Raw genomic sequence first — 27858 nt, 5'->3', positions numbered from 1 at the left:
TTACACTGTCAACTAATAAAAATTGTGTTTTTTTTAAGAATTTTTTTTATTATTATTATTATAGGAGTAATCAAAATATCTTACATACCAACTTTTGATTGGTTAACTTGTAAAAACCATTTATACTAGCAATAAATATACGATTTAAGAGCCAATAATTTGTTCTTATAAAAATTAACAAACTTAACTAAAATAATAATATAAATAATTAATGGTTAATATTTATTATAAAATCTTACCTTTCACAATAGTAATTTATGGCTAGATTTGATTTTGTAGTAATTTTTATTCAACTATCTGCTTAGTACTTATCATTGACGTATAACTAGCTATAAGTCTGGTTCATACAAAATAAATAAATGAAGGGGTCCAACTTGGTGAATGGTGATAAACAAGCTTTCCATCTTGTGGGAGCAAAGCAAAGCAACGGCCATCTCTTGATGATAACAGTAACATAACATGTTCCTTTTACCACCACAACTAACAACAGCCCCATTCCCTTCCATATCCATCCACGTCACTCACTTCCACTTCCCCACCACCCACCACCGCCACAACCACAACCATGTTCTCCCGCCGCCGCAATCCACCGCAAACCCCATAACCGCCAAACCAATCATCCTCGAAGAAGGCCCCGACGACATCCTCTCCTTCCACAACCGCCGCTACGACTTCACCCCCCTCCTCACCTTCCTCTCCAACCCATCGACCACTTCCGACTCGGACTCCAACTCAACCCCTCCCACCTCACTCGGCTCAACCGAGTTCCAACTCGCCGAGTCCTACCGCGCCGTCCCGGCTCCACTCTGGCACGCGCTCCTCAAGTCCCTCTGCTCCTCCTCCTCCTCCATCGCCCTCGCATACGCCGTCGTCTCATGGCTCCAGAAACACAACCTCTGCTTCTCCTACGAGCTCCTCTACTCCATCCTCATCAACGCCCTCGGTCGCTCCGAAAAGCTCTACGAAGCCTTCTTGCTCTCCCAGCGTCAGGTCCTCACCCCTCTCACCTACAACGCGCTCATCGGCGCCTGCGCCCGAAACGGCGACGTCGAGAAAGCCCTAAACCTAATGTCCAAAATGCGCCGCGACGGTTACCAACCGGACTTCGTCAACTACAGCTCCATCATTCAGTACCTCACGCGCTCCAACAAAATCGACTCTCCCATTCTCCAGAAACTCTACACCGAAATCGAGACCGATAAGATCGAAATCGACGGCCACCTCATGAACGACATCATTCTAGGGTTCTCCAAAGCCGGTGATCCTACACGCGCCATGCGGTTTCTAGCTATGGCTCAGAGCAACGGACTGAACCCTAAACCCTCGACGCTTGTCGCGGTTATCTTGGCGCTTGGGAATTCGGGAAGGACGCACGAGGCTGAAGCGCTGTTTGAGGAGATTAGAGAGAACGGGTCGGAACCGAGAACTAGGGCTTATAATGCTTTGCTTAAAGGTTACGTGAAAACTGGTTCGCTTAAGGATGCGGAGTTTGTGGTCTCTGAAATGGAGAAGGCTGGGGTTAAGCCTGATGAGCAAACTTATAGTTTGTTGATTGATGCATATGCGCACGCGGGGCGGTGGGAGAGTGCGAGGATTGTGTTGAAGGAGATGGAAGCGAGCAATGTGGAGCCTAATTCTTATGTTTATAGTAGAATCTTGGCGAGTTATCGCGACAAAGGGGAGTGGCAGAAATCGTTTCAGGTTCTGAAGGATATGAAGAGCAATGGTGTGCAGCCTGATAGGCATTTTTACAATGTCATGATTGATACGTTTGGGAAGTATAACTGTCTCGATCACGCCATGGCTACATTCGAGAGGATGTTATCGGAGGGGATTCGGCCTGATACCGTTACTTGGAACACGCTGATCAATTGTCATTGTAAGTCCGGGCGCCACAATATGGCCGAGGAGTTGTTCGGCGAAATGCAGCAGAGGGGATACTCGCCTTGCATTACTACTTATAACATTATGATTAACTCTATGGGGGAGCAGCAGAGGTGGGAGCAAGTGAGTTTGTTTTTGAGCAAGATGCAGAGTCAGGGGTTGCTGCCTAATTCAATTACTTACACAACTCTGGTTGATGTGTATGGAAAGTCGGGAAGATTTAGCGATGCGATCGAGTGCTTGGAGGTCTTGAAGTCTACGGGGTTCAAGCCAACTTCAACCATGTATAATGCTCTGATCAATGCCTATGCACAAAGGGTATGTATGCTATTCTGGGAAATCTATAAATAACTGTCTTTACAAGTAATTCAATGCTTGCTAATCTAATCATTGCTAGTTGGTATACATCAATATGCTGATTGTGCTGTTTATGAACTGATATAAGTTTACATGTCTGCACCTTACTAGCTTTGACATGAGTATCTATTCTTTGATTTGCCTACCTTTTCCATGAGTGAAGCTGTGAAGGCTAAAATTTCATTCATCTTATCACAGCTTGTTATTTTATGTTGTATCAAATCACTCGATTGAAACCATGAAACCTCAAAAATTTCCTTTGTGCATACTTACTTTGCATTGGGAATTTGGGATATGAAGCATTATTGAGTAGTCTTTATTTATTTTTTTCAAAGACCCCTGACGTTACATTGTGATGCTGACAGACGTCGATTGTAATTTCTGTTAGGAAACCACTGATTCTTTATTCTTCTTCCATTGAAAAACTTAAAGCACTAGCTGTGGGAAAGGATAATAGGCTGAAAATGCACCATATGTTTTTTCCAGAATTTCATCTTTAACTCGTATTCAATGAAGTGGATTGGTTAAGTAATGAATTTGGTAATATTTGGCATAATTTTCACAGGGTTTGTCTGAACTAGCAGTAAACGCATTCAGGTTGATGACAACTGAGGGTCTGACACCCAGTCTCTTGGCTCTCAATTCATTAATTAATGCATTCGGTGAAGACAGAAGGGATGCTGAAGCCTTTGCTGTGCTGCAGTATATGAAAGAAAACGTATGCTTTTTTCACATGTTCTTTCTTTTTCTTCCTTTATGGATATACCCTTTTATATTGTTTTTGAGTTGTCTTTGGTCAAGTACTAATGTATTTGTTCATTTTAACTGCAGAACATTGAACCTGATGTAGTTACTTATACCACCCTTATGAAAGCTTTGATTCGTGTTGAAAAGTTCCAAAAGGTACATAATATTAACATCGTCATGGTCAGTTTGTCGTCTATGTCTTCATGACCCTTCAATCTTGCACTTTATCAAAGGAAATTATCATGGTTTTTTTGTTTTAACCCATAGTACATTCTTAGAATTCCAAGTGTGACCTTTTTCTGTAGTTCTCTTCTGTATTGGTTTGCAGTGTCCATATGCAATGATGATGCACAGTAAACAAATCAGTGAAAATAACATAGTTTCAATATATAAATTGACTTGGCTCTAGTTTTTTGCCATGTTATTGAGATTTGTTGGTTAAGTATCATCACGTTGCACATTATCCCTTACATGGATGATAGCATGATTTTTTAAGGAAGAAAAATAACTGCAACTTTGGCAAGTATTTGTAGCCTGTTTATTAGTTTATTCGTGGGTTGCTTAAGGTCAATCAACTTCATCACACAAACTATGCTGCACTATTTGGGTTTCAGGTTCCAGCCGTGTATGAAGAAATGGTCACATCTGGATGCACTCCTGATAGAAAAGCTAGAGCAATGCTGCGGTCTGCTCTTAGATACATGAAGCAGACACTAAAATCATAGTTAAATTATGATGCACATTCTTTCATAAAGACAAAACAGAATCAAATTTGCTCCCCTTACTTGGTTAAAATTTTGAAGGTTAGTGCTAGATAAACTGGCAGCCTATGCTTAACATTGCTTGTCACGGGCTTTAGTTTTGATTTTGAAATGAATATTTTCTTGGTAAATGCATTATGGATTTGTTGCCAAACCATGAAATTGGTCTCATTATATGTTAAATTGGTCTGAAATTGGCTCTTTTATTACTTTGACTTCCATTGAAGAAGATGCATTTGTTGGTTTGTCCCTCAAAATATGAAATTTAATCTGACTCTCTCTGTCAAAACATATATTAATATTGTTGCTGATGTAGTGAGTGGTGGTTGTATGTTGATTCATGTAAACAATTTTAGAGTATGTCACGTTCTGTTTTACTGTATTTATTTGGAAAGCTTGAGTTATGATGCATTTTTTAATTTTTCAGGTTAATGTAATAATAAAATCAGGATTCCTGTTGTAGACTAGCATAACCCCTTCACGACAGGTGCTTTGGGGCAGTATGTCTGTGTCATGCCGGATATGTACGCTCCAACAGTGCCTGAATGAAGCTGTGGAAATCACGACATGGAACGCATAGAAAATTAATGGCATCCTGTAATGCTGTACCGTGTATATCAATCTTTGGTATTTACGTATCATACGTTCGTGTAAGTAAAATTAATTTGTTGAAATGCATATTTTATGCACTTCATTTACATCCCCACTGTTTTGCATCCCGGTAGTTACTTAGTCGTGCCATTTCTTCATCAGAAATTTGATGAATAAATAGCTATCTATACATTTGAAGACAAAGACCTTGTTATCATGTGAGAGAAGGATTGACGTTCAGTATAACAAACACCTTTATACATTCGTTTACAACACAGCCCCCAGTCCTTGAATTGGGCACTTTTAAAGAATTAGATTGTATGGCCTCAGAAAAAAAGGCTCGCGTTACTTAGTAATACAGACAGCAATTTAACTTACAATTTTTTTCCCTCAAAATTGGATATACAGTTTAACCTACGACATAATTTTAGAGGGGTATAGCTGAAACAATTGGTCTACACTTACTTTTTGAAATTCTAGAACAGAACATGAACAGTAATAACACTGAAGATAATAAAAAGAGCCTAAAATATGTTCTTATTTCTTGCATTCCAAGCTCAAGCACCTCCATCTTCTTTCCATATCTATTTCTTCTTTCCATCAAATACCCATCTAGATACTCATCTATCGATACTAACTTATCTAGCTTCAAAATAGACGCTTTTGAATCACCAAGCTTCTGCGGCACCAATTTGAAAATTGTAAAGAATGTTGCCGACCAGTCACTGAGAACTCTCTGAAAATGACAATATAAAATATTAGAATCATTGTTGTCCCACTTTTTCAACATGTAATCTCTCTTTTTAATTGTTCTCCCACCTAGGGAGGGTAAATGTACATAGGGCAGCAACCTTATTATTGCGCCAAGGGTCATTCTCTTTCCCTCACCTTAATAGTAAGTTAAAAACATTTATTATAAAAAAAAAAAAATAAAAAAACTTTTGAGTAAAGGAATAGGAAACACTCGGAAGGAATGGAGTGAAAGCATACATTGTAGGTGGCAAGGTCGATGGGATTGAACATTTTGAAGCAATCTCTTGATGAGGCTGTTCCATCTCCATATATCTGCTAGTCAATACAAGAAGACGTAAGGATACCGCAAAAGTGAAAAGTCCAGCAGAAAAAAAAAAGGAAGTTCAACAGACAAACCTCAAAGGTGAAAGCCATGGGTACCCCCACAATGTCATACATGAAATCAGTTGCTGTCCCGTGTGCAAAATATCTGGATAATCAAGTTCAAAACTGAGGAAGGAATGATGTATATAGATGGCAATACAAAGGCAAATGACTACCTCGAGACCAGAAAATTTGGGGCACAGTAAGATTGTGTATTTTGTAGTTTCAAAATTTACAGTTTTCATTTTTAAACTTCGGCACCTAAAACATGGTGCTAGGCTACCCACTAACAACTTCAAATTATCAAAAGTCGTAGAATATTTGAGACCTTTAAATGTCAATTCAGATATTTTGCGTACAGCTTGCAAATCAATGAGTTAAGGTCATTATAGGTTGACAGTGTTTTGAGCAAGGGTATCTCTCCATATTACGCCCACTTTGGTTTTGTTCCATATATGTTATGATGCATTCAAAACAAAATCAAAAGTTGACACAACTGCAATGGTCAATTTTTCTCGTCTGGTCATAAAGTCCACTAAATGGACGTCACTTGTGAGCTAGGGATAGATGGCAGAAGAAAATATAAAACCCGAGAAACATGTTTGCAGCCATTACTCATTCCACTACGACCAGAAATCAAACTAACCCTGCTGAACCAATTTTAGACACAACAGTGTTTTTTTCTTTTGGCAACCAAGATAGATAACAGGAACATTTATAAAATATAAACACTTGGGACTTGGCCTTTTGAAAATTTGCATCATCCACATCAGATTTAAATAAAAATCAACTGACCCTACAGAACCGCCTCCAGACCCAATCATGCAGCGCTCTTGGCAATGAAGTTGGTTTACTTCTTCAAGCAATGATCTCATCCGTTGCATAGGCAATCCATCTGGTGTTGAATTTTTATGATCGTAAGGCATAAAAAGAGCCTGCAGAGGGGGGACGGAAGAAAAAGGACAGCAAAAATTGTCATATGAATATGAATGGTTCCTTAGCATGTTGACCACATTACGTATCCCATAAAAGTAAATGTATTAAAGACAGAGAGAGAGGCTTAAATGACAACCTGAGACTATATTAGATTATTAGTATTAAAGAATTTTGTAACTGAATGACGGCATGTACACCCACATTGCTAAACATGGATCTGCCATTGAGGAGAGCAGAAGAAAACACTCAAGTAATGTACTGTCTATAATGTAAGCCCATTCCTAATATTTACGCTGACACTTCCTCTGTTTTGCAAAAGATATTATCAAGAATTTCTATCACAACTTTCAGCTGCATAAAAATATGACAAATCTTGGTGGAGTCTTAAGATTAACCTTGATTCCAGTTGATTGAAACTTTATGTTTCAAAAAATGAGAATTAGGTTTTCAAGAAAATAGTTTGCTAAAGAGGAATAATACAAGAGTACTAGAGCACATGGTTGTGCCTAGATGAAGGATCAAATATGAAGCATGTGTTGGGAATAGTACAAGGGTACTGGAGCACATGGTTGATGCATAATATAATAGAATTTATCAGAGCACGTATTAATTATGGTCGACAATTCAATTACTAATTTTGATTCCTGCTTGGGTTATATAATGTGCAAATCCTGAATTAAAGCACAAATGTGGATACGAAATCCAAGGGAACAATCAATCATTTTTTATTTTAGAAACAGGTGAAAAATGAACTAAACTTACCTCCATTCCAGAATGCACATTGACCCATAGATGTGGTTCAAAAGATATGGCAAGTTTCCGCATAATTTGACTTTCAGGCTCACTGAATGGAGCAATTCCAGGATTCTCCTCATATGGATCATAATCCTATTTATTTGTGAATAATGAAAATGAAAAAGAGATGCTTCAAAATATTAAACATTTGATATATTTCTCGAAAAGATAAAAGAGTGCCACACCATACACTATTGTTATCACAACCTATTACAAGGTGCAAGTCGATAATGGACACAGGAAAAAACACCATAAATTAACAATATTTTATATTATGAACTGAGATATTGAATAGTCAGAATGAACCTTCTCCTTTTTTCCCCAATCTACACTCCAATTTCGGTTGAGATCAACTCCTCTACCTGCCACATAAAAAAAACTCAGGCATTTTCAAAGCTAGTCAATCATTTAACTGACGATTTTAAAGGAGAAATACAATACCATTTCTTCTCTCACATAGATCTCCAGCTTCAACAACTTTGCGGCCATTCAAGTTTTCCATTGGAACTACCTGATAAATAATTAGACATTAACTACAAATACATCTAACTTCTCATCTTATTTTTTTTCGTAAACTAACTCCAAGATACAACTAAAAATATTGTCAAAATCCTTTAACCAATTGATCGGCAATAAATGGTTGAGCATGCAAGCATATTAAATATGAAAGAGGAAAAAATCATAAAATAGCATTCACTGACATAATTTCCTCTGGTAAAAGTACTAGCTAAGTCTAAAACTTCAATATATGGATGGAAGATACCCAAAATTCTAATGGCACTGTCTAGCAGAACATCAAATGTAATGCTGCATGCCATGGTATAAAGTGTGCAACAACTGGGACAGAGTTTTAATACAAAATATAAATTGTTCTGAAACTTTAGCAGCATATTGATAATTAGAGTCAAGTTCCAGATGGATTTCACAATTATCATATACTTATGGTAGAAATTTCAACTCACCTTTATGACAAGCTTGTCAAGTGCACTGTTTAAGGAAGCTTGATCCATGCTGGGTAGAATTTTTTCTTCACTTAAGATAGACAAAATCCTTAAAGCAAGTTCTGTGGTAATCAGCTCTCTTCCATGCTGCCCAAAACTCTGGAAGACAAGGAATCATCTGTCAAAAAAACCAGAATAACCAATTTGAGATAACTATCCACTACATGCCAAATTATAACTTTCTCTTATAAGAATGCCTATACATAATTATATTATCATAATTTTCCCCCTTTTCTTACATACAATTTTTCCCCTTTTCTTATCATTAACACAAATGAATGAAGAAAACTTACAATAAGAATTCTAAGCTTCGACCTCTCATCATTGCCTTTCTTTTCCTTGCAATAAGTAACCACTGTAACCTCCGCACCATAGCCTTTATTTCCAGCTTTAATTGTCTCCGTCTATTTAGAAACATTAAAGATATGAATTATGCATCCTAGAAAAGAGAGACACACACAATAGACAATCTATATACTCCATAAATGACCCACAGTGAGTTTATCCGGGTGACGATGGACCAAGGCCCTGATCTCCTCCATCAAATTGTCACTGCATAATCCCACAAAAGGGTTCAGCAAACAAAAAAACAATATCATAAATCGACTGAGTTGTCCATATAGCTTCAAAAGCATTGTTTCATCAACAAACAATACATAATCACAATAAGAATATTAAATGCTGCAGAGAGCATAGTATTTGAGAAAGTAAGTCCATGTTTAGATTCACCTTAGATCATTGGATCATCCAAAATCACATTGAAATACCAGTTTACGTGATTTAAATAAATGCTCACAGGTTTGATTCTACCTTGAGGAATCAATTTTAGGTCTAGACTTGATTTTGAGTTAAAACAACTTTAGGTAACTTCTATTTTGAATCAAAACATTTATACTGAGTTTTACTGTTAAATTGCTTTTAGAATATAAACAATTTTGCAAAAACCAATTTCATTCAAAATTAATTTTGCAATGGCTCACCAAACACACAGGAAAGCTATCAATCAAGAAAACGTCCCTTGATATTCATTCAACAAAATCGTAACCTAAATTTAACGGTGAAAGAAAACGTGATCTGCCCTGCCAAAAGAAAACAGACAAGAAAAGAAAGAAAGAAACAGATACCAAATTCGAAATTCAATTATGAAATTAAAAACATGCAATTCGAAGGTGATAAAAGATAGATCAGGGAGTAGTTACCTGGAATGGTAGAGATCGTAGTTGATTGGCGTAACTGAAGGTTGAGTGAGATTGTGTGATTGCGCATTAACGGAGAGAAGAAGAAGATCTTGAAAAGAAGAAGCGAGGAAGCAGAGGCTGATTGAGAACAGAAGAAATTGAAAAATGGAAAGAGCCATGGCAAGATCCAGAACAGATTAAATTTCATTTCATATTTTATGGTAATGAAATGTTATGTTTGATTTGATGTTAATATTGATATCGTTATTATTGATTAACTTATCAAAGTGTTCCACCAATGACGAAGAGGGAGGGAGTATTGAATTAATTATTTTAACTGACGGAGTAGTTTATGCAGCTTTTTCCACGTTCCACGGTCTCGATCGAACATAGTTGGAAGGTCATCTCACACTCACACATACATATTCATTTATACATTTGTACCGCAAAACGAATCATTTACACGTTTAGAAAAAGGAAGCCAAACAAAATTCAGCATAGCCACCCTAATATGTTCAAAAAAAGTAAATATAACAATAATAATACTAAAAAATATATATTTACTTAGATAGGTCAATTTATTATATCTCAGAGGTATGAATCGCCTTCATTAAAGTGTAACTTTTTAATTAAATAGGTTTTCCTAAAAGTTTTGGACTAATTTATTTTCTAAACAAACTTGACTTGGTCTGGGCTTATATAAGTTGGGTCATTGGTTCATATCGAACAACTTAAACCTATTTTACCAAAAAATGAAAAGAAAAAAAAAAATATATATATATATATATATATAATTAAAAAAAACTAAGATGACAGGGAAAATTAATGAATATATAAATATCATTAAATTAAAATTGGTTTCCGTCTAAAGTAAACCAGCATATTGATTCAAGCAAAATTGAGTGTTGTGGGTAAAAATTAAACATGATTGGAAGAAAAAAAAATTCAACCAAAGGTTATCAATTTAATTTTTTTTATGAAGATTAACCATCATTAAAATTTGTTAGATACTTGGTGATAAAAAAAGTATAAAACAAGGGATCTCAAATTTCACAATGTCATTTGCATATAAAAGCTAAAAAAAAGTTAGATAAAGTATCTCTTGTGATAAAAACAATCTAAAAAATAATATATACAAATATTTATTCCTATAATATAACATAAAATTTTATTTGTAAATAATAGTAATTTTAGGAGTGGATTTTTAATAAAAATGTTATTATAAATTAATATTGAATAAAAGCATTCTTAGGAATTATTATTATTCTGATGAAGTTTTTTTTCTTTTTCACATGTTTTCTAGTTTGGAGACCATTTTATTTGAAACATAATTTGATATTAAATATAGACACATCTTCCAATGGGGATTCGAATTTTGGTTCACAATGATTCTCGTTAAGTTGTGCCTTATCCTACTCCCCTGCATATTAAACATCAATTTTTTTAGTTTGTTATTTCTTTTAAACATATTTATTGATTTTAATTTGATTTAATAGATAGCTCAATAATTTCATTTTCAATCATTTTATAATATAATTGTATACACAAAACTTTAACTTAAAAACATTAATTAAGCTAGAATAATTTGAACACTTAATCTACCCGTTATGAGATATAAAATTGACTCAATGATTTAGAAGTGACGAAGGAATACAAGAGATCGTGAGTCGAATTTCTCGACTAACATATTATATATTATATATATACATATAATAAAAAATATTTTAGAATAACTAATTTAATATTATATAAAATAAAAGTAATTTGTAATTATAAAAATTGTATACTAAATCTCATTATTGTGAACAACTTAATTCTTCATGAAATATTATAATTGTTACAAAAAGAAAATACACATAAAAAACATATTGATATAAAGTTGAAGTTTCAATTAGTGATCAATATTTATTATAGATCAACGAATATTACAAAATTTAAATATCCATCAACAAATCACATTACTTTTAATGATTATTTTTCATAGAATATATCTAAATAACTAAATTAATAATAAAACGTGTATATATATAATAACTTATTTATTAATGTGTATCCTTAGTTATTGTATAATGTTAATTATTTTCAATTTAACTAATTTATAAAATTATTACTTTAAAGTTAGTATTTTTTTTTAAGTGCACGAGTGATAGTATAATATTTAATGTCACTACTCAATATCAAAATTAAGAAATTAACATTACTTTGGTAAAAAAAACATATTATTCCTTAATATAAAAAATATCATTTTTTTAATTATTAAGATTGAATATTAAATAGTATTAATATGAGTATTTTAATTCTTCATTAAAAAGATGCAGATGTTACAAAATTGAAACTTTGATTAATTTAAACAATCATTTTTTTAATCTTATAGTTAAACACTCATATATTTTACTTCAATAATATAGTTTTAAGCAACCTTAAACTATCCCCTTAAAATAATCCTTAAATGACAAAAAAATATTTTTTATTCATTACTAATCGTTACTTATATAGCACATAGACATCTCCAATGAAAAAAAAAAAATAAACAATAATGTATAAAATAAACAACTGGTTAAGAAACGAGGAAAAATGCTCTAAGAAAAAAATCCAAAGCATTAATAATAATAATTGGTAATTAATAATTAATAATTAATTAATATTTCCAAGTTTCTAAATATATATAAGACATTTATAATTAATTCATACCTATTAAAAAAACTTATTACTCTAGTCAATAACATTAAATTTGTTGGTAATTATTATATTTTTATAAGATCATCCTTAAAATAATTAATCTATGGACAGAGAAAAATATTACCGGAGTATGAATTTTTAAAATTAAACTCTTCAATTCTCGTAAAAGAGAAGAAAAAAAGAGTCATTTTTATAACATTTATTATTTAAGAACTAAAATAGTTAAGAGTATTTTATAAAAAGAATAATTAACGTAAAGGATGATTAAAAACTCTTGTTTTTTAATTCATATCAATTAAAAAAAACTCTTATAAAATTTGACAAGAAATTTTTAAAGAAGTGTCTTGTATTCAGGGATTAAAATAATAAATGCATTGGAAAAAATAATTAATAACATTAAATTTGTCTGTATTTATAATATTTTTTTTAAAAATAATTAATCTATGGACAGAGAAAAATAGTAGTAGTGGAGTATTAATTTGGCTTGATTACAAATTTTCTCATATTCTTAAACATGGTCATCGTGTTTCCTTTAACTTTTTTCAGGTAACACGTCAACAATGGTAAAAATCCAAAATGCACAAAATTGAAAATTTAAGTGATAAAATTCACAAATAATAAAAGTTAGGTGAAAAAGTTTGCAATTAGGCATATTAATTTTTAAAACTAAATTCTTCAATTCTCCAAATATCATAAATGAAAAAAAATCAATTCATAGAATTTATTATTTATGAATTAAAATAATTAAAAATATTTGATAAAAAAAGAGAAAATTTTAAAAAGGTTTATTATTTTTTTGATTTGGTACTACCGTATAAGTAAGACGTTAGACTCCCCAACTATAATTATTATTATTATGTCCCTGGAATATTTTGCAATCAATACATGTATAAATTAAAGAATAAAATGAGAAAAAAGAACCTGTGTGCACAAAAGGTAACTGATGAGAATGTGAAGGTAAATTGCTCATTCTCTTTGTGCTTGACGGTTTTTTCACCCCACAAACCGGTACGAAATAAATAAATAAAACCTCATGACTTCTTTATTCTCTCCTCTCCTCTTTTTTTTTTCAGCTCCCCCTTCATAGCAAGGTGCCAAATGTTGACGATGGTGGCAGCAGTTTGAAAGGAGGGAACGTCCAGGTACATTGGTGTAAGGTTGATTTTGTCCTGCAATGATACTGCGCATGAAGGCAAAACTCAGAGAGTGAGCAAGTTTGCACGTGTAATTTTTTTTAGTTTCTTTTATTTTTTGGGACTCATTTTCTTTTGCACGTCTGAGTGATGGTGAATTTTTATTGGTTTTGATTTATTTATTGATTTTAGGTTCACTTGGAGGTTGATGCAGATATATTGGTTCCTTCATCATATCAGGTAAAGTTAGTGACTTTAAACATGCCCTTGGGAATCTTTTATTATTTTTTCCTTTTCTCTTGTTTGGATACGTATTTTAAACTGCACTGGAATTTGTTCTCTCTCTTCACTTATGCACGTATAACTTGATGGTGAGAAAATGCATGTTGGTCAGTTAGGTAATTCAAGTTAACTAGAGTTAGTTACTAACTATTTTGAATGACAGTTAGAGATGTACAAGTTAGTTACCTGTTATATAAGTAACTAAGACCTTTGTAAATGGTGTTGAGATCAATAAGATTTTCCCTCATTCATTCATTCTCCATATTGAGTGCAATTCCTTGTGTGTGTAATTTCTACAATGCAAAGGTTTATTTCCAAATGCTCTGTGCTTTGAGGTGGTGGTGAGTGGAGTAGTGTCGTGTGGAAAGATAGACAGAAATATAAATATACATATGCATATTTTTGTGTGTGTGTGCATACATAGTTCAATTGAGACAGGGGATTCAACATTCGGGCATTGCTTTATCTATTTATGTGCCATCCTTATCTGGTGTTGAATGCATTGCCTTTTCTAAAATTTTGTAGTTTCCCTTATCTCTGCCATTGTATATATTTTCTGAAATGCATTGCTTTATCTATTTAATTTGTTTTTTTTTTTTTTGCATAAGTTGCTCCTGTATATTATGAGAAAGTTAATTAGTTCTTGAATTGAACTTTTATTTTATTTGGAGTACACATTTTTTTCTAATTTATCCGTTACTTAAAGTAACTGCACATTCTGTTACATGGGGTTTAATGATATACATAGGTGTGGATACCAATTTTTTAACCACTGTCACGCACGACTTTTTCTCATTTTTTGTATCTCTCTTATGCTTAAATCCTGCTCCTCTTCTCCCAGGGTCCTTCTGTATTCTTGCAGGTTTTCCTCCCAACTCATTCTTACATATCTTTCTATTTTTTAGTTTCTTTATTTATTACTAAATACTTTTTTAATTAATTCAGCAGGCCTAAGTTTTCTTCATTTGATTTCAACTTCAATTAATATACTTTGAAAGTATTGTAGATTTTTGTTGAATGCATATATTTTGAGTGGGGCTACGTAAGGCATATGCCAATCAGATTATAAAAGAATGGTTCAGAAATAATATTTTGCTGGAGAAGCCCTCGAAAGCTAATTATAAATACAATTTTAAAATTAGTTTCCACATCATAGTTGTGAACATGTGCCTAAAGAAAATTCAGCAGCTTATAAAAGTCACTTATCTAACAATTCTCTTTGTCCTCTGTGTAGGTCTTAATTGTGTGCTAAGGGGTTGCATTCTAGCCAAAGAGGTCTGGACGATTCTCTCTAGGCGTATGGTGGATCAAATTTTTTTCTCCCTGCCCCTTTACATGTGGATGAACTCCAACCTCAATATTGGAAAAACAAAGGGTGTGAATTGGAGCTTATATTTGCTGATGTAATTGACAATTTTTAGGAAGCTAGAAACAACCCTTAATTGACTAAATTATAATTTTGATTTTTATTTAATTTTTTATTCGTAATCTTGATTTTTTATTTGTTGGCAATTTGATTTTTCATATCTAAAAAATCCATAATATTGATGCCATAATCAGTTATGTATATATATTATTTCTTTTATTTTGATTCAATTAAACTTTAGACATAACAAACTTATTTAAGGTACTATTAAAAAATAATTTAATTAATTAAAATATAAAAAATAAAAGAAATAAATGTATGAAAATTGATTGTGAAATTTCTAAAATGTATGAACTAAAGCTATGAAAAAAGTAAATAGGAGAATCCAAAATCACAAATAAAAATTAAAAGGAGACTAAAATTGTAATATGATCAACTTTTTTTACTTAAAAATTTCATAAACCATATTAAATTAAAAATACTTTTTTTTCTTCCTAAAAAGGACTTAATTTTAAAATTAAATTTATAAATGTAATATTAATTTGAATATGAGATTTTTATATTTTAAAATTTAAATTTTATATATAATATATATATATATATATATATATATATATATATATATATATATATATATATATATATATATATATATATATATATATAAAGAGGGGCTAAGACCCAAACAAACTAACCTAAGAAAGCTGCAATTTTCCTAATAGCTACTTCACTCACAACTGAGGCATCAAAGTCCACCACATTGAACACCTTTTCATTGTGCCCCCCTCCATAACGAACTCAACACAATAGGAAATAATCATCCCCATTAGGTCTCACTCTGACATTATTCAAATTTGAACACACCCAGTCAACAATTGCAGCCAAAGAAATTGTCAGGAATAGAGTGAGCTACACGTAATTTCAAATATTTAAATTGGAATGTATGACTATTTTATCAACAGTGTCATGTAATTTAATATTTTTAAAGAATGGAAAAAAAGTGTAAGAAAAATTATATGTTATAATTTTTATCATGTTTGGACAGAGTAATTTTAAATTTTGAGAAATTTTAAATTTTAAAAATTTTAAATATTGGATAAAAAAAGTTAAAATTGTGAAGGTGAAAAAAAAAATAAGAACAATATTTTTTTGAAGAAGACGATAAGAATAGAATTTCAATTTTTCATCTTTTAGGAAGAAATTTCAGATGTCTAATTGTTTAAAATTCTGTTTTAAAATTCCAAAATTTTAAATTTTTCAAAAAAAAAATCAAAACAATAAATTATAGAAATTCAAATTCTCTAACAATTACGTAAATTATTTTGCTCAGTTAAAATTCTCTCTCCAACCATATTTTTACTGTTTTTTTCCCATAAATTTAACTCAATACAAATACACTCATACACGCGTCTGTATTTCTGCTAGTATAAATGCATAGGAAAAAAAGAAGAAGAAGGGAGACCGTATTTATGGAAAGTTAAATAGAGAATCTGGTTTGCTAACGTAAAAATTAAGATATTCATCGTTTCAAATGAAGAATGCTCGTGAGCCGTATGATCCAAGATATGACCGTTGTAAACACAAAACGCTCCTATGCGTGTTTCAATTCAAACCCATTCCCTTCTTCAATAAAAAATAATAAAAGGGAGACAGCAACAGCCACAACAAGACACTCACTACTATTCCCACAACACAACATTAGCGTACTCTGTTTTACTCTCTATCTCTCTCTCTCTGTCTCAGCCAACAACACAACAATCAATGTACGCTGCATCAACCATGAAATCCATGTACAAGCCTCCATTGCCCAGATCTCCAATTCGCCTTCGACCCTCTCATGCTGTTCATTCATCAAACTCTATCGCTCTTCAAACCCCACCAGGTTCTTTTTCTTCTTCTTCTTCTTCTTCTTCTTTAAGCTGTAATCTTTTCTCTTCTTTTTTTATTAATCTTTTTATGTTTTCGAAGCAGGTTCCTTGACCAAATCTCAGAAACCTGTTATCTCTCCAAACATGCGACCCGAATACCGCACCATTTCGTGCGAATTACGGGCTCTGACCAAGATGGTTCGTGATGAATTCAGCAAAGCCAATTCAGAGAAAGCGGCGAGCGCAAATTCGAGTGTTCTGTTCGAGAGAGGGAGATTCTACGATGAGTATTCCGCTAGAAGGAACGAGAGGCTCATGAGAAAGAAGGGAGTAACCGCTGTTGATGAAGGTAAGGCTAAACCTGTTCACTCTCTTGGAGTTACCATGGAATCTGGAAAGAAGAGTAGTAGTGTGAGAAAGATGGGAACTTTGAGGAAATCTATCTCTGCGGCTTATTCATCTGGAGTGAGTGAAACACCAAGGTACATGCTCAGAAGCATGACTAAGGAAAATAAGAAACCCCCTCTTGCTGCAAAATTTGACAAATCTGTTGTTGCTGGAGACAAGAAGATGGGAACAAGAGCAAGAAGGATCTAAACCTAATAGGGTTTTAATTATTTTTTGGGGAGGGGGTATATTGAGAACTCGGTTTAATTTGATGTTTAGGGTTGAATCTTGTTCTCTTGGTTTATAGTTTGTTAATTTTACTTTTAAATATCAATGGATCGTTACAGTTTATTTGAAATCATCTTCTTTGTGATTCAGGTATGATAGTATATACATCCATTTATATGTCAGATAATTTCTTTCTTCTCAGATTATATTAGATTCGATGGTTTGATTTATTTAACAATTTACAAATTACTCTTTTTCCTCTTGACTGGGATTTGCAAAATTAATAAATATTAAAAACGAATTTTGAGTCATAAGTAAATCATGATCAACCGACAGAATGTCATTTCTGGTCAATTTTTCAAAATTCATATCCAAGAACTTGAAATTTGTTTTCAAAATTTTCGCTTTCTTTTCACCTTTTCATGTCCTGTAAGTATACTAAAAAATACTAAAAATAAAAACAAAATTGAGTCATAAGTAAATCATGATTAATCTTGACAGAATGACATTTCAGGTAAATTTTTTCAGAATTCAAATCCAAGAACAAGTCTTTTTCTTTAGGTGAAATCTTTATTGGAGAGTTAGAGCGTTATCAAATTACTTTAATGCATTTTTTCAGAATGACATTTCAGGTAAATTTTTTCAGAATTCAAATCCAAGAACAAGTCTTTTTCTTTAGGTGAAATCTTTATTGGAGAGTTAGAGCGTTATCAAATTACTTTAATGCATTGTTTAGTACCGATCTCAAACGAACGAATAAAATGCTGTTTGTTTTTCCCCTTTGAAACCTTACAAATTTTTATACCAAATTTACGTTTGAAATCTTTCACGCCCCGTACCAAAAATATTCACAACAACCAAAAAAGATTCTCAGTTGCCTGCATCTTTCTAGATAATATGACGATAATTTGACGAACATTTATCCAAAATTTACTTCAACGATATCCAAAAGCTGCCTGTCCCAGCCACCTGGATTTTCAAGCTCTTGAAGCCAAGAAAACACTTAATATTCACAAGGAAAAAAGATTCTCAGTTGTCTGCATCTTCTGGTTTGTCTCGAACCACCTCACTTTCAACAGAAGCTGCTAGTATTGTCTCTTCCAACTTATCCAAATTGCTATCTTCACTTTCTACAGAAACCAATTCACCAGAAATTTTTGCAACTTCAGCATCTGCTGCAGCTAATGGCTCTTTCACCCTATCCAAATTGCTATCTTCACTTTCTATAGGTGTGGATTCATCAGGAATTATTGCAACATCTGCTGCAGCTAATGTCTCTTTGGCCCCATCCAAATTGCTATTTTCACTTTCTTTTAAACTTAAGTGATTTGATTTGGGCTATCAGCTTCTTACTATTATGTGTTGATTGCTTTCATCTGTAATGCTTTAATCATGTATGATTTTCTGTTTTTTTAATTTTCAGATTGTGAGAAGTAAGCAGTATCTTGTGACACAAAAGCCAGTAGATCTGGCTCTTGGCTATCGGAATCCACATGGATACGGGTTCTGTTTTGCATTGAGAAGATCAATACAAGAGGGGGTATATTTGATTATGTTTCATGTCTCTTTTTTAAACAATTAGGGTCATTGTTTCTTGAGAAATTTCTATGCATATATGCTGTCCTAAGTCCTAACTGATATCCAGTGTTGTTTGGAGGACACGCATTTAAGAACAGGTTGTTGCTTTTTCCAGAATCAATTCTCTTTCATAAATTATAGTTCAGTATGTTTGGTGGAGGTTCCTAAATGTGATTATGGAGCCAAAGTTGCTTCAAACATGAACATATCAAACTTCAAAAGTAACAGTTAACAAATTCAATGTGTATCATAGTGTGTTAAACTTCTCTCATTTTTTTCTACTCGTCTCTTCCAGATAGAAAAGTGAATTAATTAAAATGGCATGAAACATTTACACTCTAGTCTTACAAATTTGCCACTTTTTTTTTAAATGAAAGTTGGTATGTCTGTTATCCACATATGCAAATATGCTGTATGTGGTAAGTTCTCTCAATGTTTGCCTACAACTAGGTGACATCTCATTTCAAGGGCAGAGCTGTTATGACAGATGACAAATCAACAATGTCATCCACTGAGGAAGACTTAGAAAACATTGGCATCTTTCGTATTTGTCCATCCCTAAAGCCATATAAAGATCACTTCAAATATAGAATGAAGAGATATGTAGATCAGAAAAAGCTTATTGAAGAATATGAAGGAGGTCTTGAGGAATTTGCTCAAGGTGATTCTGATTTTTGGCATTGTTTCATGTTTGTTTTTCTTTTCTATATATCTATGCATACAAACTAAGATAACTGCAAAGATTTTTTGCACAACTACAAACTACTGCGAAGAGTTAGTAGTGAGTGTCTGTTGTGATCCCTGGGAAAGCAAACTGAGAAATTGATATAAACAAAAGAAACAAACAATTTTCTTGAGCAATTAAGAATAGGACTATGGAAGAAAAAACTTTAGGGTTTTCCCCCTTTACGAACTTTCTAATTCTCTGCATGAATCCTTCCATCTTTATTTCTCCATATTTATCTAACTTATATCCACTTTTAACTAACTAATTAATTGATCTAACTGTCTCTAGCTACTTTTCCCGTCTATCGTAACAGTGTCTATGGTAGATGGTAGATAAGTCATAGTAATTTATCTAGCACGCACAAGCAAACTTAAAATAATGTAAATTTGTGTGAACATCAATTGATTATGTTAGAGATATCAGCCTACTTCAAATTAGTAGCTGTGTTTGCGTTGTATCCCTGTCAGATCTCTGCCGGACACTTCACAGATATTTGAAGTACTCCTAGTTGCATTATATAATTTTATACTTATAATTGTTAAACTTTCACACCAAAGCATATGGGAATATCTGAATTACTAGATAAACTATAGCATTTTATGATTTCTACAATGACTTATGTTCACTTTTAATTTTTTTTTTTTTTTGCACAGCAAAAATCAGTATTATATATTATATATAATACAGTACTAGGTGTACTGCAGAGAGGATAAAAATGTACAAGGCAAAAGTTGCCTAACCCATCTGAAAGTTACATAATCACATTAGCTTAAACCAAACAGGAAACAACCCCCTAAGACAACTCCTCCCTCAAACTAGTAGACCATTGATTGAAATGAATATGGAAGTCTTTGTCCATACATTTTAACCATGACCACGTGTGGAATAAAGCTTCATCCATGACTTTTTCGGGATTGAAAATCTGGTTATTAAAAACCACTGAATTTCTATGCTTCCAAATAGTCATGGATAAAGCTATCCAAAGCACTGCCCATCTCTTGTCTATATATCTTTTGCTATTCCAATGCGAGAATTGTATGAAATGATTTTTAGGATCAATGGGGAAAGGGCCCACTCTATCAACCCATCTCAAGACCTCCCACCAAAGACTCCTAGTTCTTGTGCAAGAAAACATGACATGACCAACACTTTCCTCCTCTACATCACATAAAGGACATGTATACGAAGGTAGAGCCACCTGCCTCCTTCTCAGATTAGCTTTAGTAGGCAATCTGTTTTTAAAAATTCTCCAAGAGAAGGCACTTGCTCTTGGAGGAATTTTCAGATTCCACATAATCCTAGAGGCACTGTCTTCATTGTCAGAACTGCCATCATCCATGAATAGGTTGTATGCTGACTTTGTGGAATAAGACCCACTAGGATCAGCCCTCCAAGTGAGATAATCCAGTCTAGAAAGGTGAATCTGAACCCCATCAATCTCGTCCATGAAAGCTGCCACCATATCAATTTCATGATTAAAGAAATTTCTCCTCCATTGTATCTTCCAATCCCACCTATTATCAACATGTTGACCCATTAGGCTGATAGTAAAGTCCTGCTGCTGACTCACCTGATACAAAACAGGGTATTTGTCTTTGAGGGTTAAGTCATCTCCCCTCCATTTATCCTTCCAAAACTTGATTATGGCCCCATTACCCACCTTCCACCTCAAGTTATTATCTTTTTTAAAATATTATCTTTTTTTATTTGAGCCTTGTGCTTTATGTTAATTTTATAGTTAATTACTATATTTTTTTATGTTGTATTATAGTTGTGTCATGTCTTTCAATTTTTAAATTTGTTGTATCACTGTGTCCATGTCATATCTTATACATGTCTTGTATCATATCCATGCTTCAACTGGATTGATTTCTATTAAAATGCCTCACTAATTTGTTAGATTGAATTTAGTGACAGCTTTAATATAATGTTTCCTTTTTCTTTTCCCTTCCTCTTTCTCTATCTGGTTATTTGAAATTTGGATTTAACAGAGAAGGTGGTATTGTGTACTGTGAGTGGGCACCTGCTGCTTAGTAAGTTATATATTTGTCATTGTTTTATTTAGTATTCTTTTCATATTTTATGTTTCTTTCAATGCAGGGAAGCACAAATTATTGGAGACTTTAATGGATGGGATGGTTCCAACCACCAGATAAAAAATCAGTTTGGTGTTTGGAGTATTAAGATCCCTGATACTGACGGAAATTCAGCTATACCACACAATTCAAGAGTGAAGTTTAGATTTAGACACGGGGATGGAGTTTGGGTTGATCGCATCTCTGCTTGGATCAAATATGCCACTCCATACGATGGTGTCTACTGGGATCCACCCTTTTCAGAGAGGTCCCATTATTCACCTGTTGAATATCTGTTGACATGTTATCTTTTAAAAAAAAGCATTGCATCTGAAGGATCAATACTAAAAGGGACTTTGATGTATGCCACATATTGCATCTGCTTGGAAGTTCAATTTTTTTTATAGCTTTCAAATGAATTACAATTAGTCAAAAAGTTTGGATCAAAATGTATGTAATTATTTCAGTTGGATTATAAATGAATTCTCATCTTTGAGGCATAAACATTATATATGATTTAAAATAAATTTAATGTTTTTTTGCTAATGAATACTACCAAAATCCCATCAAATGTCATTATTTGAATTTGTCACATCAAATCATGATTGATGAATGAACTAATACCGATTTCAAATGTGTTATGATAGAATCCATGTACCAATGAGGAGTTCAGCTTTTTTTTATATTCCATACACACTGGGATTTCTTATTCCTCTTTTCTGTCTGGTCATTAAAAAATAAAAGAACTTTTTGTTCAGGTTTAGTTTGCAAGAGAAAGAGGAAAGTGTGTTTTGGATTTAATTGCTTAACTAGACCAAGTGATTCTTCCATTCTTTTGTTATCTATATTTTCCTCACTCTCGGCTCTTGATTATGTTCAGATGAAATTATATTCATTTATTCACCTTCTTTTTTGTTCTGCAGGTATCAATTTAAATATCCTCGTCCACCAAAGCCAAAGACCCCACGGATATATGAGGCTCATGTGGGGATGAGTAGCTCTGAACCCCGCATAAACTCTTACAGGGAATTTGCAGATGAGATTTTGCCCCATATTTGGGCAAATAACTATAATACAGTCCAGCTGATGGCCGTGATGGAGCATTCCTATTATGCATCATTTGGATATCATGTAACAAATTTTTTTGCTGTGAGCAGTAGATCAACCCCTGAAGATCTAAAGTATCCGATAGATAAGGCCCATAGCCTAGGTTTGCAGGTTTTGATGGATGTTATCCATAGTCTTGCTAGTAATAATGTTACTGATGGACTCAATGGCTTTGATGTTGGCCAAACTTCGCAAGATTCTTACTTCCATACTGGAGATAGAGGCTATCATAAATTGTGGGATAGTAGACTCTTTAACTATGCTAACTGGGAAGTTCTTCGTTTCCTTTTATCGAATTTAAGGTGGTGGCTTCATGAGCTTAAATTTGATGGATTTCGATTTGATGGAGTAACATCAATGCTGTATCATCACCATGGAATCAACATTGTATTTACAGGGGATTATAATGAATATTTTAGTGAAGCAACAGATGTGGTGCTGTAGTCTATCTGATGCTGGCTAATTGTCTGATCCATAGTATTTTGCCAGATGCAACTGTCATTGCTGAAGATGTTTCTGGCATGCCTGGACTTGGTCAACCAGTTTCTGATGGTGGAATTGGTTTTGACTATCGTCTAGCCATGGCAATCCCTGATAAATGGATTGATTACTTGAAGAACAAGAACGACTATGCATGGTCAATGAAGGAAATCTCTTGGAGTTTGACAAATAGGAGATACACTGAGAAATGTGTTTCCTATGCTGAAAGCCATGACCAGGTATTAGCTATACCATTGTATATTCAGTTATCTTTGTGATGGAAATACAATAAGAATTTAGGCAAAATTATATTTGTAAACAGAAAAATGATGGAAACTGTAGGGAACAGATAATCAAGAATTTATATATTTCATTGTTTTTTAATTCCACTCCTATCAATGTTGTACAATTTTTGCCTTGGGCAGGCCGTTGTTGGAGACAAGACTGTTGCATTTCTCCTAATGGACTAAGAAATGTATTCTGGCACGTCTTGCTTGGTTGAGGCTTCTCCTATTGTTGAGCAAGGGATTTATCTTCAGAAGGTCATTAATCTGATCATGAAGATCACTGCACTACATCATTCATATAGAAATTGGATTGTTGCAAAGCTGCAAACGCAATACATAATTATCATTGCTTTATAATTTCCTTGGAGTCATTGTTATCTCAATCTTTTGCAGATGATACACTTCATAACAATGGCATTAGGTGGAGAGGGCTACCTTAATTTCATGGGCAATGAGGTATGTATCCTGCTTCACTCTTCTTCCCACAAAACTTCTGTTCACTGTTATTGTTGGTGCAGCTAATCATGTTTTTTTTATTGAATATAATGTAAATTGTTTGTGAATTTTGAGTATCCAACTCTTGTTACTATAGTTGTATATCATGTATCATATTTTGTTAAGTTATATTCATGAGGCCATTTTTAGTTTGGCCATCCAGAGTGGATTGATTTCCCAAGAGAAGGCAATGGATGGAGTAATGAGAAGTGCAGGCGTCAGTGGAATTGGTGGATACAGATCACTTGAGATACAAGGTAATATTATTTATTTTGTGTTTGGTGTTAGTCTTTTGTGGGGGGTGGGGGTGGGTTTATAGTTCATATACGTATGTATTAACTCAACACTAACACAACATTGACATCTCTTTTGCAAATTCATTTCTGGGACTTTTCTGAAATGTTAATTATTTTCAACATCAATGGAATCCTTGAACTGTTGTTATGCATGGATGAAGCAAGTTTATTTTTTAAACACAATTGCATTTGTACATGCCTGTGTATAATAAACCATTTATTCAAATTATTAAAATTATAAAAACCCTAATTCCTTGTTGAATTGGGTTAAAACAGTCAAGAAAAATATAAATCTGTAAGATACAATACAAGAGTTTTCTTGTTTACATGTTTTCATGTATGATTTTAGCATATAAAAAATGGTGTAAACAGATATGTAACATTTGAATCAACTTCAGAAATTCATCATTAAAATTTATTGTTACAATTGGAATATCTGTGTTAGCTTTATGTTAAATTATGCTAGGGCTTAAGCATGGTTATTTTCAGATCTTTATTTTCCTCAGAATAATGTGGTAAAATATGGGCACTGTAATTCAGCATATTTTTGTGTGATGCAGAAGGCACCCGTGTAATCTTATTTGTGGAGCCCCTTTTTCCCTTTCTGCAGAACTCTTTATTATCTTTTGCTCTACAGTGTGTTGCTTGTCTGAGATATATGTTATAATTTTGTTTTTGGAACTTGTGCAGTTCATGAATGCATTTGACAGAGCAATGAACTTGCTTGATGATAACTTCTCATTCCTTGCATCAACAAAACAGATTGTGAGCAGTGCAGATGACGATGACAAGGTGAATATGCTCCCAAATGATTGTACTATACTTATTCACAATTTTATGGTTTTTGCCACTTGCTATTCAATTAAGAGTTTATCTTGTATCAAGATTGATAAAATAGAACTGCTTTCAAGTTTCAAGAAAACATACAATAGGTGTTGTGAACATAATGTGAAGAAGGTATTTCTCAAACATGAGTGACTAGAGAAGATAAAACCGTTAACAAGTCATTGTCTACTCTGAGACTTTGAGTTAATTTCATGCGTAACTGATTGCTATTTTATAATTAACTGCCTAATAGTTTTTTCTTTTGTAGGTTATATAGTCTTTGAGCGAGGAGATCTGATATTTGTGTTCAATTTTCATCCAGAGAATACATATGAAGGGTATGCTTTATATGTTCAATTTTCATTGTGTTTAGGGATATTAATTGCGACAGATTGTGTATTTATGTATGGTAAATTTTTAAAAACATTACTGCAGTAATAACTGTTAACCACAAATAATTTGGCTGAAATGTTGAACATGTGTAGGTATAAAGTTGGATGTGACTTGCCTGGAAAGTATAGAGTTGTATTGGATAGTGATGCTTGGGAATTTGGAGGACATGGAAGAGTAAGGAGCCCTAATCTCTCTGGCGGTAAACATGAGTATAATCAGGAAAGGAACTACTGTCCCCAAATTTTTTTGAAATTGCAAAATAAATATAAACCGTTAAATTTTTGTTTTACCTCCCAAAAGTTCTTCGATTCTGCTTGAGTCTAATGATTTATTACAGGTCAATTGGTACTTGTGAGCAGCAGTGAGATTTGGGGTGTGTGGATGGGGTTGGGTAATAACTAAGGAGAAAAAGTGGAACCGACACTATAAAATCATATTGCATGTTTTTTATTTCTCTTTATGGTGTAACTTTTTTTTTACAATTTCTCTCATTATACTTTATGATAAAATAGTATCATTTTTGTGGATAAAATTCTATACAATTATTTAGAAGCTGCATAAATCACCGATTCATGGCGGTCCTTAGATGCACCCAAAGAGACAATTTTTGCTTTGGGGTCAGGGTGCATGTCATGCCAACCTTCGAGCCTTTCCCATTTTCTTTTTTCTTAATTTTCAAAAAATGTTAGAGTTTAATTTTTAGGCTTAATTATATTTTTACTCCAACTTTTTTAATTTTTGATGAATTTTATCTCCAATTTTTTACTTTGACACATTTTACTTCAATTTTTAAGAAATTTGTGAATTAAAAAAATTGGATGTAAATTTTGCCAAAAAATTAAAAAAGTTGGGAAAAAATATCCAAAAATTAAAAAATTGGGTGTAGACTTTACCAAAAAATAAAAAAGTTGGGATAAAAATATAATTATGTTAAGAGTGAAATGACAAATGATAAAATTAAAAAATTTCTTAAAAGTTGAGGATAAAATGCATCAAATTAATTTGTTGGAATAAAATTCACAAAATAAAAAATTGAGGGTAAAAATGTAATTAAATCTATTTTGTGCATTATCAATGTAAACAAATATTTTTTTGTCGGATAAACAAATTATATTATTATTATTATTATTATTATTTAATTATTAATTAGAAATCATGTAAGATATGACTTTTAAGATAAAAAATTAAAAGACAATAAACTTACATTGGTTACTAATGAATTAACAATGTATTTTTTTATAATATTAATATGTAAATTATTTACTCAGAAATTTATTAATATGAAAAATTCACCAATTTTCCCGAGATGAGATGTTATTGTGCACATAAAACTCGAGCTTTTCATAAGCATGACCCTTTATTAATATGTGCACATTAACCAATTTAATTGCCTGAAATGAGATGTTTTTGAGCTTTATGTGCACGTTATATGAAGTTGGACATCATTTTGTAATAATTGTTACACAACTCATCTTTCTTCCATGCATAGATGGATATGGATGAACAAATCAGATTGTGATTATTTTGGTGACGTTATTTCAATGGATATTACATATTGCACCAATTGTGCAAATAAATCACTTGTTTGTTTTCCGTTTTTAACTAATATAGGGTGTCATAATTTTTGAAGTGGTATTGTTATATCATGAAACAATTAAATCATTTAAATGGTTTTGAGATGCTTTTACAAACACATAACTGGGAAAAAGAAACTAAAAAACTATCTCTACTAGCCATGACCGAGGCACTTGTTGAAGCAATAACTAACACTTAACATGTCTTATGTATTTGACACTTTTAGCAAAATAAAAGTAAACACCTTTGGCAACTCGATGAAGGGGAAAAATTATTTTTAAGAATTTTCAAGAAATGCATGTATGACTTTGACGCTTAATCATAGTTTGAGGGAGCTTAGACCTAATTGATCTTAGATTTTAATGTTCATGAAAACAATTATATGTATTTACTGAAATTTGAAGTTGGCTAACGTCAAGATAGACATAGTTTAGATGGACTCCACAACTCTACACATCGGACTGTAAGTATCATTTGTTAGGAAAGCACGAGTGAGACCTGAAAAATAAATGACTCTCATGCTCAAGTAAGTACGTGAGTGAGTTAAAAATGAAGTGAAAATGATGATATAGAACCTGATATTTATAATATAACGTGAGATAAGAGCTTCATATCCTTAATTGTAGAAGTTGGTGTAACAATTCTTATAGATAATTTTTAACTTGTAGATAATAATTAATAGATAAATCATAACTTATATAGATAATTAAG

At 32.8% G+C, this 27858-nt stretch overlaps 3 protein-coding genes and 1 pseudogene across 3 annotated transcripts; 3 read left to right on the top strand and 1 right to left on the bottom strand.

The window, feature by feature from the left end:
- The first annotated feature begins 358 nt into the window (after positions 1 to 358).
- Positions 359 to 4449, top strand: LOC114414538 (pentatricopeptide repeat-containing protein At5g42310, chloroplastic-like). Its single transcript, XM_028378829.1, has 5 exons — positions 359 to 2202; positions 2807 to 2959; positions 3073 to 3144; positions 3603 to 3791; positions 4177 to 4449. Exons 1-4 carry the CDS (start codon positions 460 to 462, stop codon positions 3711 to 3713), a joined length of 2079 nt encoding a protein of 692 aa, XP_028234630.1. The 5' UTR covers positions 359 to 459; the 3' UTR covers positions 3714 to 3791; positions 4177 to 4449.
- Positions 4450 to 4570: 121 nt separating this feature from the next.
- On the bottom strand, positions 4571 to 9545 carry LOC114414539 (carboxypeptidase B2-like). The gene is made up of 11 exons (XM_028378830.1): positions 9388 to 9545; positions 8683 to 8740; positions 8482 to 8592; positions 8150 to 8287; positions 7629 to 7698; positions 7494 to 7549; positions 7155 to 7280; positions 6252 to 6391; positions 5490 to 5562; positions 5331 to 5405; positions 4571 to 5076 (listed from the first exon to the last, which is right to left on the bottom strand). Exons 1-11 carry the CDS (start codon positions 9543 to 9545, stop codon positions 4768 to 4770), a joined length of 1314 nt encoding a protein of 437 aa, XP_028234631.1. The 3' UTR covers positions 4571 to 4767.
- A 6930-nt stretch (positions 9546 to 16475) lies between these two features.
- LOC114414536 lies at positions 16476 to 17489 on the top strand. The gene is made up of 2 exons (XM_028378828.1): positions 16476 to 16708; positions 16798 to 17489. The coding sequence occupies exons 1-2, from the start codon at positions 16588 to 16590 to the stop codon at positions 17289 to 17291; spliced, it is 615 nt and encodes a 204-aa protein (XP_028234629.1). The 5' UTR covers positions 16476 to 16587; the 3' UTR covers positions 17292 to 17489.
- Positions 17490 to 18690: 1201 nt separating this feature from the next.
- Positions 18691 to 26027, top strand: LOC114414537 (annotated as a pseudogene).
- The last annotated feature ends 1831 nt before the right edge of the window (positions 26028 to 27858 follow it).

This window comes from Glycine soja, chromosome 6, assembly GCF_004193775.1.
Source record: "Glycine soja cultivar W05 chromosome 6, ASM419377v2, whole genome shotgun sequence".
NCBI lineage: Eukaryota > Viridiplantae > Streptophyta > Magnoliopsida > Fabales > Fabaceae > Glycine > Glycine soja.
Note: the sequence above shows the minus strand (reverse complement) of the source record. Positions and strands in the feature narration are given on the sequence as shown.